Here is a 17,114-nt window from a genome sequence, read left to right on the forward strand (position 1 = left end):
CCGATTGCACGCGCTGTGTTACAGAATCAGGAACTGATTAACATCACTTAGAGAACTTTTCTCATCCTCCAGTCTCATCTTTCACCAGCAGGAAACTAATTTCCACCTTCGGTCTTTTCACAGCCGGCTCTTGGCCACTGGTTCCCGTGCCCGATGCTGTCCTGTACCGCTGACTGCTCTTCTTTCTCCTCCTTGTCTTATTCTTTCTCCTAATTCTTCTTCCTCCCTATTCTCTTCCCCAGACACAGTCTCGGACCGATGTCCCCTCCTGTCACCGTCGTTGCCACTCGGACTAAACAACCAAACTCTTTCAGTCCCTCAGCATGACCCGCTCGATGCGACTTTCTGTCTGTGCCTTTCCAAAGACGCTAATGCTTTGAAGAACTCATTTCTGTGATCTCAGCTGCAGTGCTTGTGTGCGTTGTTGTTTCCCGTGTGTGAGCAGGGAAGCGTTGCCCCCAGGTTCCCACCTTCTGCTTTGGCCCTCGTTACGCTCTGCGCTGCAGGGCAGAGCGGGGCCGGGAGGGAAGGGGGCGCGGGGGCTGCTCATCCGTGTTCTCAGCCTCCGCATAGCATTTTTGGAGTCCTATTTCCTCACTGTCACGCAGAAATGCGTGTTCCGCTGCGGGATGGGAGGAGCATTGGCTGTCTGCATCTCTGCGGAAAGTCGGGTGTCCTGCTGGCGGGGAGTCAGTGCTGCCTGCTGTCACCTGCTCTGAGCTGAGAACCCATAGTGATGTCCACAGACAAGAAAAACCAAGGCATTTCGGACTCTCACCTTCGCTCAGTTACTGTAATCACAGGGGTCTGAGGTACAAGGGAGTGCAGCTTGAGGAGCGTACAACAGATTGCAATACAGGGCTGCAAAAAGTCCATCCGTGCTACATAAGGTGCTCAGCAAACAGAGCTCGGTGCACTTCATTCATCTTACAAGAATGTGTTTTTCTTTTTTTGCCCGCTGTATTATTGTGGTAACAAGTCCAATGGGTTGAGTGCTTTTCACCAAGCAGTAGAAAACGGCCACTGTGGAGGCTGTGCCCCAGCAGAGAGCGCAGGGGGCACCGAGTGCAGCTGCAGGGCTCGTGGGGCTGAGGAGCTGAGCTTTATTGCTTGGGCGGGTGTTTGTTACGTATTTTTAAGCTCAGCATCCATAACTGACGTTCCCCATCATTCAGCAAGGCTGTTTTTCCCCACTGCACCTGAAGCCTGAGTTTCAGCTCCGCTTTTCAGCAGACAAGCGCAGTGCCGCTGCCCCGAGTGCCGCTGTGGTTGTGCGTTGCGTGCTGTGCGCAGGAGCCAGCTGGCCCCGGCTTTGTGTGCTCTGCCTTTGCTGCTGTAGGTGGACGGATGGCCGTTCGCTGCTCGGCTGCTTTGATTTGGTTCCTTTGGTTTCCTGGCGCGGCAGCTGCCTGCAGCACTCCCGCTTCTGAAGGAGAGCCGCGGGAAGACGTTGGTTTTGTTAGGGACGCTGTCCCAGGGTGCGCAGCCTGGCTGCCCCGCTGGCACCGACTGCCCTTCGGGCCGATGCCGGAGGGACGAGCCGTGTCCGGCTTTGCCACGTCCCGGCACCGAGAATTCCGGAGTAGTTTTGGAAGGAGCCTGAGGTCTCAAACCTCCCCCCGTGTGGCACCATCTCCTCTCACCCCTCGTCGCCCACCCCTGGCCAACCCTTGGCTTGTCCAAGCTCGGTTCTGTGTCAGTATTTGCCGTCAGGGCACTGGTGTGTCTGGCTTTGCTGGGCGTGGTTTCACAGAGCCCAGCCCAGGCGCTGGTTTTTCCCCTGTCCCGTCCATCCCGCTCTCGCCCACGTGTGATCCCGCGTGTTTCACAGCCGCTTGCTGAGCTGGCTCAGGGAGAGAATGAGTTACGGTTTTGTCAGGCCAGGCCTAAGCTGATTCCTGTCCCTTCGGTGGCTCATCCCGTCGCCCTGACATCTCTCGTTCGGGCAGATCGCGGTGGCTGCAGAATTGATATTTCCTGCATGTGTTTGTCACGTTGTCTCAAACGTTTCCACTGACGCCTCAAAACCAGCGTCGCTTCCCCTCTGGGTCTCCCTGGGGCTGCTCGTGCTCCGTGCTCCCGTTGCTTCCATTCTGTCTCGGTGTTGCTGCAGCAGAGCTGGGCTGGCCCGGGGATGGTGCTGCCTCCTGCACGTCACAGAATCACCGACTCACTGATGGTTTGGGTTGGAGGAACCGTTAAATGTCCCCCATTCCCCCTGCCATGAGCAGGGACATCTGCACCAGCTCAGGCTGCTCAGAGCCTCGTCCAGCCTGGCCTGGGGTGTCTCCAGGGATGGTTCAGCCACCACCTCTCTGGGTACCTGGCTCTCCCCACCCTTTGGGAGCTGCCTCCGGGCTCTGACCGTCCCGCTGCGTTATCCATGCTCCAGCTGAACCAGCATCTCCGGGGAGGGAGAGCTCAGGGTCTGCCTCATCGGGGCTGCACGAGGAGCCCAGTGTCGCTAAAACAGACCAGCCTGGTGCAGGATTTGTGAGACACAGCGATCTATGACTGCCTTGCGAAATTCTGACCCCTCGCTCACAAACCCCCTCCCTTCTGAGCTCTGGGCTTAAGCCGGGCTTATTGCTCCCCTTCTCAGCTCTCGCGTGTCCCAGGGCCGCGGTGCTCGGGGCCGGTGCAGCGCTGGGGCTGCTTCAGCCGGGGAAATTCCCCATTTGCTGCTGTGGCGAGGGCCGGGCGCTCGGCCGAGCCCTGTCCGGAGCCGCTGCTCGGGGCAGAAACCCGTCACAGCGTCTCCACGGGAGCTGAAGCTACAAGGAAGTGAGTTTTCCATGTTGAAGGGAAGCAAAGGATTCCGTGGTGATGTATGGATGGTTTAATGCCCCCGCTGTCCACGTGGCAGAGTTGTGGTTGCGGCTTGGACGCATCTCCTGCCTCCCCGCGTTCACACTGCGGTTTGTAGCACAGGACGCGCAGGAGGGTCAGGAGATGTGCGGGTTCCTTCCCCATGGAAAATGCTGCTAAAAGCACCCACAAAATCATCATTTATTTTTACATGACAGGTCTTCTTCAAGAAAGTAATAGTTACTGTCAGTAACTATTTTGTAATTCATTTAAATAAGAAGCAACAATAGTTTGGGAGCTGGGAGGTGTTGGAAGATCCCAGGTTGCGGGAGGTGAAAGGGATGGAATGATCTGCCCTCCTGGGAAAGCGGAAAAGACTTGAGCAGGCAAAATTGCAGAGGAAAGTGAAACAAAACCAACTCACATTCAGAAAGTGGGGGGGAAAGAGTGTTCTTAAAAAAAAACCCAAAAATAAGAATTAGCATGAAGGTGCATGAGAGGTTCATGGAGCCCAGTGCAGAGCTCAGCCTCTCCTCCTCTCCAGGCTGTCTCCCGCTGGTTTCTCCCCTGCTGCGCCTCCTCCCTTGCGCTGCTCAGCTGAACATCTCCAGGTTATTACCCAGCAGACTAATGACAATAACGCCATTGGTCCCCATTGCAGCCCCACCTGTGTAAACTCTAGTTGTACGTGTACTAAATCCAGCCCAGCGTTGCCATCCGTCTCAAGCACATCGTGTGGCACACTCAGAGTCTTCCAAGAGATCACGGTGTCCCATTTGGCGTTACAAAAAAGGAGTTAGATCTACCTTTTTAAATCAACATACCGTGCGTAATGTGGGTTTGGTTCTTTACAGAAGGTAAACATGGTTCTTTAAATGAGGTAAACAGAAACCTGTGACATTTAAACAATGGACACAAATTGTGAAATGAAGCTTAGAGACAACCTGGTTGTTTTTGGCGGGTGACGGTTTGGTTTATGAACCCGTTGCAAGGGGGTGTGAGCAGAACCCCCCGTGCAGCGGAGGACGAGGAGCAGCACTGAGCCTTGGGCTTGGACCTGGATTTAAGTGCTGTGCTCTCCTTTGGCTTCTCCTGCTGGCTCCTCGTGCCAGGGTCACTGCCCCCAGCCGAGCTGGTCTCAGCTTAACGCTGGCTGGCTTCAATTAACACCAGCTGCACGTGAGCATTCCCCCCTAAGTGTTCATCGTTGAAAAGGCATTTATTTGTGAGCGCAGCAAGTGGTTCAGCACCCCGGGCACTCACTGCTGGCCAGCCTGGGCTCATGTGAGCGGTTGGCGTGCACAGGGGGACGATGCTGCTGCGAAGCCAAGCAGGACGCAGGTGCCGTTTCACCTCCTGCTCTGGGGGATCTGCCGCCTCTGCCGTCGCTGCTTCGCTTTTCCTTCCTCAGTGTTCCGCGGCCCTTCTGTCCATCCGCGGTGCTGCTGCTACCGCTGACTGCGGGTGTTTCCAGTCTGTCCGCGGTGCTGTCACTGCCCGCGAGTGTTTCCAGTCCGTCCGCGGTTCTGTCACTGCCCGCGGGTGTTTCCAGTCTGTCCGCAGTGCTGTCGCTGCCCGCGGGTGTTTCCAGTCCGTCCGCGGTGCTGTCGCTGCCCGCGGGTGTTCCCAGTCCGTCCGCGGTGCTGTCGCTGCCACTGCCCGCGGGTGTTTCCGATGCCTTCAGCCGTGTTCCGCGGCAGCAGGAGGCCGTGCAGCCGTGTCTCCAGCTGGGTTCGGTGTGTTCGGTGGGTGTTGGCAGGCTGACCCCAGCCGCGGTGTGCCGTGGTGTCCAGTGATGGGCGGTTCGCTCAGGTCAGCGCGGCTCCCCCGCTCTTCCTCCTGGAAACCTCCTCACTCGGACACTCGTCCTGCATCTCCTGAGGCCTTTTCTCCTTCACCACTCAGCATATTCACCCCTCTTGAACTTACCCGGAGTCAAGCGAAAACATTTGCAGAAAAGCTCCTTAGAAACAAAATAAATTTATCCTAATGATGTTTATGCATGCATTGCTGAAAGCAAATTATTTTAATGATGTAAAACCAGAGTTTGTGAATCCTGGAGGAAATGCTACTGGGCAGAAAGTCTGGAGAGCAGAGGAGCAAAACCGGGGGTGGTCTAGGTCGTTTCCAGTTCTGTTTCGCACCCCTCTCTCTTTACGAGGATCTAGACCGTTCCCAGCCTGACTCCTGCTTCGCCTCCCTGTGTGTTTGCCAGACGCGGTGTTCCCCGTGGCCGCGGGGCGGGCGCAGCGTTCCCCGTGGCCATGGGACGGGTGCGGTGTTCCCCGTGGCCGCGGGACGGGCGCGGTGTTCCCCGTGGCCGCGGGGTGGGCGTGGTGTTCCCGTGGCCATGGGGCGGGTGCGGTGTTCCCCATGGCTGCGGGGCGGGCGCGGTGTTCCCCGTGGCTGCGGGGTGGGTGCGATGTTCCCCGTGGCCATGGGACGGGTGCGGTGTTCCCCGTGGCCGCGGGACGGGCGCGGTGTTCCCCATGGCCATGGGACGGGTGCGGTGTTCCCCATGGCCGCGGAGTGGGCGTGGTGTTCCCGTGGCCATGGGACAGGTGCGGTGTTCCCCGTGGCAATGGGACGGGTGCGGTGTTTCCCGTGGCTGCGAGGTGGGTGCGGTGTTCCCCGTGGCCGCGGGACGGGTGCGGTGTTCCCCGTGGCCATGGGACGGGTGTGGTGTTCCCCGTGGCCATGGGACGGGTGCGGTGTTCCCCGTGGCCGCGGGGTGGGCGTGGTGTTCCCGTGGCCATGGGACGGGTGCGGTGTTCCCCGTGGCCGCGGAGCAGGCGCGGTGTTCCCCGTGGCCAGGGGACGGGTGCGGTGTGTGTGGCGGGCGCTGACGGGTGTCTCGGTTTCTCCGCAGCGTCCTGGACAGCCCGGGCCGGCTGGACGAGGAGCACCGGCTGATCGCCCGCTACGCCGCGCGCCTGGCCGCCGAGGCGGGGAACGCCGTAAGTCACCTCCTCCGCCTTCATGGGGCGCGCTGGGCAGCCGGGCGCCGATAACCGCCCGAATCCATTGCGTTTGTTCACCCAGCTGATGGGAAAGCAGCACGCTTGCCTCGTTTGCGGTAGAAACGCCTCATTCTCGGGCGGCGGGAGAGGGGGAAACGAGCACAAATTGTCAGAAATGAGGTCAGAGGAGACGGGAGAATAAGCAGATTAGTCCTGCTTAGTCTAGAGAAGAGATAAACAAGTAGATGTCTGAGGAAAACAAATCATGGAGCAAACGTTACGGAATGTATTTATTCCAGAGGGAACGAGTGTGATAGAAAGGAAGGTGTTCTTTGTGTTTAGGAAGGCGTTATTTGTGTTTGGGAAGGTGTTATTTGTGTTTGGGAAGGTGTTCTTTGTGTTTGCAGTCTCTTATCATTGAAGAAACCAAAAGAAACACCCAACCGATTTTTAATTGGTATAAAACGAAGGCTGCTGTAACAGGAAACTGCAATAGGGGTGCTGGCAGTCCAGAATTCACTGAGATTCGGCAGAACGACTGCGGTATGGCGGACGGGAGGCGCCTGTGTGCGCTGCCCCCCGTGCCGCAGCAGAGCGGGGTGCAGGGCCGGCCGCGGATCTGCCTCCGCTGCGCCTGCTGGTTACGGTGCTTCCACCAGGATGCTGCTGGGAAGCAGCACAACAGACCCCAGGCCCTGTTCTGTCTGTCTGTCTGTCTGTCTGTCGTCTCCTCCAGCCGAAGCGATCCCCTGGTTCTCTGATGCTGCGCGTCCTCCGCAGCGCGGCGGCTCGTGCCTCCCCGTCATCCCTCCAGTGTGTGCTCAGCCGATGCCACTTGGTCACAGAGGCATTTCCCCTTTGTAAAGCTTTGCTAAAAAAGAGTTACGCTTTTTCAGGGTGTTTACCTGTCAGCTGCCGTGTTCTCCGTCAAGGGCTGTGCTGGCGTTGCTGAAGCCATTCAGTTCACTACAACTGGCCATGGTGAAATACTAAAGCAGCACAGTGCAACTTCCAGGTTTAGCTCAACAAGCAGGGCTTTTCTGTGCCATCTTCACAGAAAATCACAGTTGTTAAGTGCTGAACCGTGTTCTCTCTGGAAGAAGTTCTTACTCATGACTTCTGGTAGTAATAAAGAAGTGTTACAAAAACTAGAGAGTCACAATATCGTTCCTGAAAGAACCCGATGGTTTAAAAATCTGTAAATCCCCTCAGCCTGTTTGCGGGCACTTCGTGGTTCTGAGAGCGGTCGAAGATGAAGCATCTTGTTTGGATGTGAAGAAAGCGGCGTTTAGAGTTCACTGAGGCTCTGCAGAGACCTTTGGCAAATGGCCGCGTGCTGTGCGCCCCCGTCCCGCCGCAGGGCAGATGTCACGGGGCTGCGGGGACTGCAGCGTGGCGGGGGGTTGTGGAGTCTCCTTCTGTGCCAATGGTACAGGACGGCACGATGCCGATGGCGTGGGATGGAGCGATGCCCATGGCACAGGACGGCACGATGCCGATGGCGTGGGATGGAGCAATGCTGATGACATGGGATGGAACAATGCTGATGACGTGGGATGGAGTGATGCTGATGACGTGGGACGGCATGATGCCGATGACGTGGGGTGGAGTGATGCCGATGGAGTGGGATGGAATGATACTGATGACGTGGGATGGAACGATGCTGATGACGTGGGATGGAACGATGCTGATGACGTGGGACGGAGCAATGCTGATGATGTGGGATGGAGCAATGCTGATGATGTGGGATGGAGCAATGCCGATGGAGTAGGACGGCACGATGCTGATGGCGTGGGACGGCGCAGTGATGATGGCACAGGCCGGCACGATGCTGCGCCGCCGGGGAGCAGCTTGCTCTGGGTTGGCTCAGACAAGCCCTGACTGGGCTGCCCTGGTTTTCTTCAGAAGATGAACCCGTTTTACCGAGCGCTGTGCAGGGGCCGCGCTCGGCCCCGCTCGCTCGTGCTGGGCATCGGTGCGGCTGTGGCGGCTCTGCCGGCCCGGCCGGCTGGGAAGCCAAGGAGAGGGAAGCAGGAGGTGACTGCACGAAGAAAGTGAAGAAATTCTTGGAAAGCGAGCCAAACTTCGTTTAAATCACAGCTTTCAAGATCACAGCTTCTTCGGTTTGTCTCCCTCTGCTGATCTGTTCAGATTGTCAGTCTGTGGTAAGGGCAAAAATCAGGTGTTTCCTACCAAGCCCCATCATTCTGACAAAGCCCAGGACCGAGGGTGATGTGGGGTGTCCCGGCCCCTTCCCTGCTGCCCCTTACAAAATCCCTGCCACACACCATCACCCTGTTACTTCAGTATTGCTCATCCTGCACATAAGGTGACTGCAAACTTTTAAGGGAAGGGCTGGTTACATGTCCTCTAGGTGAACATATGTCTGCACCACCATATGTATTAATATAAAGCAACCCCGGGCCCTGTCTTACCAATACGGCCTTTCTGGACTTAAAGGGGGCCCATAAGAAAGATGGGACAGACTTTTGAGCAGGGTCTGTTGTGACAGGACAAGGGGTGACGGTTTTAAACTAAAGGAGGGAGATTCAGGCTGGACATGATGCAGAAATTGTTTGTGCTGAGGGTGGTGAGAGCCTGGCCCAGGTTGGCCAGAGAGGTGGTGGCTGAACCATCCCTGGAGACACCCCAGGCCAGGCTGGACGGGCTCTGAGCAGCCTGAGCTGGTGCAGATGTCCCTGTCATGGCAGGGGGACTGGGGGAGCTTTAACAGTCCCTTCAACCCAAACCATCTCTACAGATGTGCTACACAGCAGCTCCCTTTCTCCCATCCAACTCCTCCTTCATCTCCTCTCCCACCTGCTCTCCCTCGGCCCTTTTGTCTGGCTCGCACCCCACTCGTACAGTCAGCCTGCCCAGGCCTGTCTGCAGGGATCCAGGGACGTGCTGAGAGCACAAAATGGGCAGAAAAAGAGCTTTGGGAGAGCAGCTGGGAGAGGAGCTGGAGAACAGCCCCGCATGGGGAGCAGAGGCCCCTGGGGACCATCCGTGGCAGGATGTGCTGACCTGTGCAGCCTCGCTGCGAGCAAAGGCACGAGCACCTAATAAATACGAGATAATAGTCAATTATGGATGACTGGGTAATTAGGTTGAGTTATGTGGATGAGTTACGATAATTAGGTTCTTGCCCACATTGCTACTTTTTGAGAACTGTGTGGTTGCTCTGCTTCCCTCAGCATCAAGCGCTGCTAAAAGCCTCTCATCATCTCATCCCATTAAAGCAACCATACCTGCAACCTGAATAACACTGGTAATACTCCCTTGATGAAACTTTTCTTTTAGGCATTAGGTTTTTCTTTTTAATAAAGACAGAACAAGTAAACCAGATTCCCTTTGCAAGGTACCTCTGCAGCTTGTTTCTTGGATCATTTCTTCTCCTGGTTACGCCAGTTATATGAACAACTGTTGCCTGTTTCCTCTTTGCTGATCACAAAGGGTGGTGGCACGGTGCTGGTCCGGGCGGTGCTGGTGCGGGCGTCCTGTGGCTCCGTGGGCTCTGTGCACCGGCAACCCGGCGCCCGATGCCCATTAAGTGCAGGTTTTACTGTTCTTTGGCAGTTTGTTCCAAATCAGGGGGATGCAGGAGTGAATTCCTTGCAAAACTGGCTTCTTGTGGCTTGATTAAACTGTTGTTAAATCGTCTGCTACCCTGTTTCCCTGAAAATAAAACAGGGTCTTATATTAATTTTTGCTCCAAAACGTATTACTTTATTTACCTATATACCTGCCTGGACACTGTTTAAATTCCCTTTTTAATGAACGGTAACTAGGGCTTATTTTTGGAGTAGGGCTTATATTTCGAGCATCCTGAAAAATCACGCTAGGGCTTATTTTTGGGGTAGGGCTTATTTTTGGGAAAACAGGTTATCACTCAAAAAAATATATACTGCAGGTAGGTCTGAATGCTCCTTCTTACAAACAGCAGCCCGAGGGGAGGTTCCAGAAATGGATCTCTCACTTTTACTGGCCTGCTCATGGGAAAACTCCAGAACAGTGCTAGCTTTACTGCTCCTGTGTGATAGTAAGGATTTTAAGCAGAATTTATGCTCATGGTCTTGTGAATTTTCTTGCTGGGGCGGGTGCTTGTGCTGGGCTGGTCTGAACCACTGGACACTCCACTGGGCTTTTCAGCTTCAACGATTTAGCTTTTAAATTCTTAGTCCTTAGCTCAAGAAGCTTCAGCTTTGGTCTGGCTGCTGTTTGGTCTAAAACAAGAGACCCATGATACAATTCACTGTGTGGAAAAGCCCTTTTCCATTTCCAGCTCTACTGTACTTCAAAACCCTTTTACCCTGAATAAACTCTAATGGTTTCTGCAGGGATCTGTGATGTTTGGGGTTTGGTCGTGCTATGTTATTTCAGAAAACTGGGAGCTGCATCCAGTAGGGCCAAGCAAAGATCGTATAGGATGGTTGTCCTCCTCGGGTACCGTGTCCCTACTGACAAGGAGAGCCCAGCGGACAATGCTGTGAATTCTGTTCACGTTCTCATGCACGTGTGAAGACGCGGTTTGGGATTTGCAGGGCTGTTGAGGGCTGATGCTGTAGGTGGTCGGGTCTCGCGCTGTCTGTGCTCAGACCTTTGCGGGAGCGGAGCAGGAAGGGCCGTGTCCCTGGTGCTGCTGAACCTGGGACACGAATCGCAGGGATGAGACAAGCGGTTCGTACCGGCCCGGTGAGGTGGAGCACACAACACACTGAGCGTGCTGACTGGGAATGAATGCGTTGGGTTGGGCTGTTTAATGACAGAGGTTTTGGGAGCCACGGGCCGCAGCGAGGACAGGCACCTCTCAGCGAAGTGAACAGCAGCACCAAACGCTCTAGCGGATTCTGTCTCCTGCGCTTACGAGAAGAACAGCGCTTGCCATCGCGATCCTGTGCCGTGCACCCAGGGCCCTTCCGCAGGCGGTGACGGTGCGTTTGGTGTGATAAGTCTGGGCAGGCACCAGAGCAGCAGCTACAATCAGATTATTCCTTCCCGGTGTTCAGAGCAGCTCGGTCTCTGCAGAAATATGGTCAGTCCTACCAGCATCCAACATGAAGCCCAGCATGGCGTCTGTACGTTGGAATGACGCCTCGTACTTTATCGTTATCTGCTAATAGTCGCATTTAGAAGATGCATTTGAAACACTCACCTCCATAAGAGGTAACACAATACTCATATGAATTTAATTTGAAAGCCTTAGATCAGGAACAGGTCCCACAGCGTGTCCACCGGCTTCTCAGTCATTCTCCACCACCTTTTACCCTGAGCAATATTTCCCCTCACTCGTGACATCAGATCTGTTCGGAGGAGCGAAGGGCAGCGGCGATCCCTGCAGAGGATGTGCCGGGGCTGGCTGAACTCCATGCAACAGACCATCTGGGCTTGAGAAACGTCGCGATGGAGCTTCCCAGATCCGGCGTCCAGTGGAAAACCCTTCAGCAGGACGTCGTGGTGTTGTACCGACTGATCCTGTGAGCAGAGGAACCGCTGCGACGTTTTCGGTTGCTCAGATGACTTCCCAGCTGTGCGGAGGAGGCGCCCGGCACGCTGGGCACTTGGAACCCGGCTCTGGTTTGGGGGCACAACGGCAGATTTTGGACAAGTGCCGCCCAGTCGTGCTGCGTGAGACAACCCGGCTATGGGAGCGGGAGGTCCCTTCCAGTCCCAAACATACTGTGGTACTGTGAAACAGCTGGAGATGAGCACAGTGCTTGAGCTACCGGAAAAGCCACCCAGAAATACAACAGCAACACGAAGGCTTCTTCCGCCAAGGAAGGAACTGAGAAAGAAAAAATCTGAGTTCTTGGTTAATTGTAGTTTTTTGTTACTGACAATGTGTTGGTCAGTTATTCCATTAGTTTCTATGAAATAATGTGGTTTTTCTCGCGTGTCTGTGGAGGTTTATAAAGTGATAGGAATGGAGACTGGTAACAAGAATGAGAAAAGGGAAGAAAGGAAGAGCGATAGAGAAAACCTGATCAAAGAGCTCGAGCAGCGCTGGGACAGAAAGGAGGAGTCAGGTCTGGGGGCTTTACGGAGTAAGGGAAATGTGACCTGAATGGAAACAGAAGAGGCGGGCAGTGATTGATCCAAATCACCGGGTATTTAGTCCACAAGCCCGAGAATGGGAGAGAACTCGGGTATCTTAGATTTAATAAAAATAGGAGTTACAGGACACTTTGAGGGTATTTTAGAGGAAAAATTAGGGGTTTTTTAACGTGGGAAAAGGAGGAGGATGATGGTGGTTTTGATAATGATGATGATGGTTTTGATAATGATGATGATGATAATGGAGGAGAACGTTCTGTTGGCCATAGCACAGCAGCCAGTGCTCAGGGAAAGGTCCAGCTGTGGATGGAACCAGAAGACGATGTGTTTCCAAACTAGATCTGAACAGAGAGAGAAAGCTCCCCAGCTTGTTATCTTAATAGGATGCAACCTATTGCTTCAAACTTCTTTATTGCTATGTCTCCAATTTATCAAATAATTTGATATTTGGGTATGTTATATATTTTCCCTTGTCCTGTGGAGCAGTAGGAGCTCGGCACTGTGTGCTCTGCAGGTATAAGAAGCAAATATTTGATTCTGTGACCCATGATATTAATGAAAATATGGAATGGTTCTAAATCTAAAAGAAAGGCTGTAAAAGCCCCCAGGGGGATGTGGAAAGCATTGCTGAGGTGCAGGGGTGTTGTGTCCACACATCTGTAGAACTCCATGTAGACTGTTTCCCAGCCTGTCCTCTGGGTATTTACAACGGTTTGGTTTGTGTTTGTCCCCAGGCGCTGGGGTTAAGCTGGGCTGTAGCGGTTGGTTCTGTCCTACACCGGTTGGCGTCCTACCCAGCTTGGTGCGTTTGGACACGAGCACAAAGTTTCCGAGGCGCGTCAGGTTTAGTTGAGCACCAAGACCTAAGGACTCTGGTTGATTCCTTGTGCCCCAGCCACTCAAAATGTCCGCTTTGTCTTCAGTCTGATTTTTCTAATCTGAGGTTTCACCCCAAGGCTGCACGTTGCGTGTCCTGCACACTCCATGGTTTTTGACGCTGGGCCGCCAGAAGGGTGGATGTCACACAAGGGTTGGGGTTGGAAAGGACCTCTGGCGATCGTCTGGTCCAGCGCGGTGTTGAGTTGCACTAGAGCTCCAGAGCAGCGCCTTGGGCTGCACCTGGAGAAATGCACCGAACCAGCACAGAACCCTGGAATTCCTCGCTCTCACCTCTTGGTTCAGGTATCTGGTGTCTTCCCCGTCCAGCCCAGCTGCCAGCCGCTTCTCCCAAAAGCTGCAGATTCTCCTTGAAGGGCCAGGTCCTTGTGGTAGTGCTGGAAAGTGTCACGCAATGGTCACATAGATCAGGACTCACTGGGAAAACGTGTCTATTCAGCAATCTCACCTCAGCTGATTCTTTTGGAGGCTTGAGAAGGGTTCTATTTTCCAGAGGCAGTGACCATGTTTAAAAGTGATGTCTGAAAACCCCATTCATAAGCTACAAGTTCTTCCAAGTTGGCACATGGGAAGGCTGATGTTTCACTAGAAGCCGTTCTGGTGAAGGCACGAGTATCTCTCCCCAGGGAGGAACAGATGCTGCGGTGCCATGTTTTCTGAAGGTCTTTGACAGAAAGGCAGTTGAAGTTCTTGGGGTGGAGGGTGAGGACGATGACCAGGTCCCCCTTTCTGCAGCCACCACCCCGAGATGGGGCCGAGCCAGCTGTAAAACCACACCTGGCTCGTCCCGCAGCGCAGCGGAGCTGTTTGCACAGGTTTCCGTAGCTGTCAGTGCCGTTCCGCGGTGCTCAGGAGATACGGGGCTGCGTCCAAGCCGTGGTGTTTGCGGTAACAGGTAATGCATGTTCTCTGATTGTCTCTGTTCCTCTTCCACCAGCCTCGCCCACCAGCAGACCTGGGCTTCAGCTTCGATGCCAACAAACAGCAGAGGCAGCTGATAGCAGAGCTGGAAAACAAAAACAGGTAAGAACGGCTTTGATCAGGATTGTTTTGGGAAAAACATTTGCAGAGAGAAAAGCCTCCAGTCTCGTTTTTAACCTTTTGTATCCCAGTAACCGGATTGTTTTCCCAGCTCTCGGTGCGAGCTGTGCCTGGCTCACTGAGCCGCCGTGCCCTCGTTCCCCGAGGAGCGGGTTGATCTTCTTCGCTGATCTTCTTAAACCCACCTTCCCCGGCGCTGAGCCGCCCTGCTCTGCTCTGCTGCCGTCTGCAAGCCCAGCGACCCGCTGGCAGCGCCACGAGCCGGCCCGGTGGAGCAGGGACATGGACTGGCTGCTGCGGTGGAGCGAGCAGGCGGGAAGGCCGGGCTGGGAAACAGCTCCACAAGAATGAGCCGCTTTTTTCCTTTTGCTGGAAGACAAATCTGAAGAAACAGAGAGGCCTGGGAGAAATAGATGGGCTGTAGGAGACGGTTTCTGTCTTCTAGATGTGACCTGATGGTGTGCGCTGGCAGCCCAGAAACCACCGCGTCCTGGGCTGCGTCCCCAGCCCCGTGAGCAGCAGTTTGGGGGACCCTGCCCCTCTGCTCGTGTTGTGACAGGACAAGGGGTGATGGTTTTAAACTAAAGGAGGGAGAAATTCTTTGTGCTGAGGGTGGTGAGAGCCTGGCCCAGGTTGGCCAGAGAGGTGGTGGCTGAACCATCCCTGGAGACATCCCAGGCCAGGCTGGACGGGGTCTGAGCAGCCTGAGCTGGTGCAGATGTCCCTGCTCATGGCTGGGGGACTGGGGGAGCTTTAACGGTCCCTTCCCACCAAAACCATCCTGTGATTCGATGATTCCTCTTGCTCCACAGGGACCATTAAGAGGTCGCTCTGTTTTTATCACAATACGGCGTCTGCACTCACCTGCTGCTTCCGCAGCCGCGGTTTGAGTCCGCGTGTCTCTGGCGGAGGTCCTGGGAGCTGCTCTGCAGGTGGGGCCGTGGAGGGGCTGCAGACCCCGTGTGCTGTGCCGACGGGCAGCCCCTGGGTGACACCGCGGTGCCCGGTGACGCGGTGGCCCTGTCGCCGCGCTCATGGCTCCCGGTGCCCCGGCCCAACCGCCGGCGTGGCAGAGCTCACCGCCTGCACCGCCTCGGTACACGCGCTTCCTGCGGTTAGTTTGGAGGAGAAGCGGCTCCTGGAGAGCGGAGGACAGCCCAGTCCTTGCAGCGTGGAACCGGCGCGGCTTCAATGCGCTACCAAGACACTTTGCGGGTATTTGAAATTATTCGCCGAGATCACCGATAAGGGAGATCTGAATCAGCGCGAGCAGGAAACCTTGCAAGGGAGCAGCTCAGCGGTTTTAGAGAAGAGCAGGAGGGGGAGAATTAGAGATTATAATCTTCCCTCTCAGAAGGCTTTCATTTCCATTTTAATGAGCGAGTTGTTGGCCGTCAGCGCTCTGCTTCCTCACCTCCGGCTGCACAGAACGCAGCTGCTGCCTCATCGCCTTCCTCTGGCGCAACCTCCGCGCCCTGTCCCTGTTACTCCGCACTGTTGTTTCCCGTGTTCCCAAGCCCCTGGGATGCAGTGGGACGTTCCCCAGTGCCGGCACGGCCGCGGATGCTGCCGGTGCCGCGCGGAGCCCAACAGCCCGCGCACCGCAGGCTGTGCCGCGAACGGAGCGTTTTCCTCTTCCAGCCGCTCTTTAGCGCTTTCCACATGAAACGTTTGGGAGACGCTGCCCGCCTGTGGCACTGAAGTGATTTCCTCCTTCTCGTTAAGTACTAAATCTCCTGTGTGTATTACAGCAGTTCATAGGACTGCGCTAACCGACCTGTCTTGGGTTTGAGTCAGTGCCAGTCAGACCTGGACTAAACTGCCGCGCTTAGGCTGGAGACTGACAGGAAGTGCTCCAAGGGCTGTAACGGTGGTGAAGAGCAGGAATTGACCTTGCTCCTCCTTGATCTTCCCTCTGTCGTTTCTGTAGGGAGATACTCCAAGAGATCCAGCGCCTGCGGCTGGAGCACGAACAAGCCTCTCAGCCCACCCCTGAGAAAGCCCAGCAGAACCCGACTTTATTGGCCGAACTCAGGCTCCTACGGTAAGAGAAACACCTAAAGCTCGTGTGTGTTCGGTTCGGGGCCGCTCAGCCCGGGACGCAGGTGTTGTTGGGGAAAGGGAAATATCTGCACATCCCCAACCACCTGCAACTGTTCTTTAGAACGGCTGAATTCTCGAGACTGACAGCATATTGCAATCTGCCTTGATTTTTAAAGTGGGTTTAGAAGTAATTAAAAATGTCTCTTAAAGTGAATTCTGTTTGTGTCGTTCAGAAGGCTGTTTGTAAAGAGTCTTCCAATTTGCTTCCCACTTTGGCTTCCTGCTTAGCCCAGAATTCTTTCTCTCTTTTATTATGTTTCTTTCTCATCTGCTTTTGCCACTGACGTGGCTCTTGTGTTTCGCTATCACAGTGGACCCGGTAACCTCTCCAGAAGGACTGAATTATTAGGCTTGCTTCTTCTTCTGATAGAAGGAGAGACAGGAATTGGTGGCCTAGGATGGTCCTTTAGCCAGTCCCTGACAAAAGGAATGGAAAAGAGTTCTGTGAATGACTCATGTTTCCTCTTTGGGTTCTTGTTGCATAACCACTCAGTTAGGAAGTCACAGGCAATACATTTGGTCCTTTTTCTCTCAAAACGCTTCTCCTTCTCTGCTTGATGCAGAAGCTCAGCCAGGCCGGGTGTGAGTACTGGAAATACGGAATACTCCAAGTGTTCTCGAGGAGAACGTCTTGGGGTCGGGTGGTTCTGGGCAGGGAAGCAACTGCTGGACAGCAGGATCAGCAGCAGGGGCTCAATACCATTGCTCCACATGTGCCGGCTGCAACGTTCCTGCCTCCAAAGACACCTCAGGTGCACGTTCGGATTCAGGAACATCTGGAAAATGGAGGCTGTTCTGCTTCATACTCGGCGCACACCTGCAGGGATGGCACGAACGGCTTGTCATTCCTTGTCCAAAGGAGTGCAGCTGAAGAGAAATGCCAGTTATTTGATTAGCCAGCAGAACTCCAGAAGTTGGTACCTTCATATAGTCAGAGATGGAGACACCCAAAGCTGGAGACCAATCTTCAAAGCCCCTTTGATTAAGTTTGCATTTTGAAGTGACAGGTGAATTGTCAGCACTTAGAGAATGGAGTGTGCCATAGTTTGGGTGGCCAGCAGAGCGTTCTCTGCCTAGATTTCATTTCGTCTCCTGTTCCTAGTTAATCCGGAGCTCTGCCTTCAAGAACTCTGTCTGTGATCTGCAGGAGGCTGTAAGACGGCGGCGCTGCGCAAACCGCGCCTGCCGAAACCTCAGGCTTTCCGCTTCTCCCCTTACTTTTTCATACAGAATCTGCAACATTAGAGTGCA

At 54.6% G+C, this 17,114-nt stretch overlaps 1 protein-coding gene and 1 pseudogene across 2 annotated transcripts in view; one reads left to right on the forward strand and one right to left on the reverse strand.

Moving 5' to 3' along the window:
- DTNB (dystrobrevin beta) overlaps positions 1-17,114 on the forward strand; it is a 174,267-nt gene that overhangs the window by 86,078 nt on the left and 71,075 nt on the right. Inside the window, exons 12-14 of the mRNA XM_080341105.1 lie at positions 5,678-5,765; positions 13,657-13,742; positions 15,691-15,804. Of these exons, the coding sequence (XP_080197231.1) occupies positions 5,678-5,765; positions 13,657-13,742; positions 15,691-15,804 (288 nt within the window). The remainder of the gene's footprint in view (positions 1-5,677; positions 5,766-13,656; positions 13,743-15,690; positions 15,805-17,114) is intronic.
- On the reverse strand, positions 16,033-16,790 carry LOC308039491 (IQ domain-containing protein K-like; annotated as a pseudogene). The gene is made up of 2 exons: positions 16,785-16,790; positions 16,033-16,680 (listed from the first exon to the last, which is right to left on the reverse strand). The product of its transcript is annotated as an IQ domain-containing protein K-like (transcript).

The sequence above is a fragment of the Nesoenas mayeri genome (genome assembly GCF_963082525.1).
Source record: "Nesoenas mayeri genome assembly, chromosome: 3".
Lineage (NCBI taxonomy): Eukaryota > Metazoa > Chordata > Aves > Columbiformes > Columbidae > Nesoenas > Nesoenas mayeri.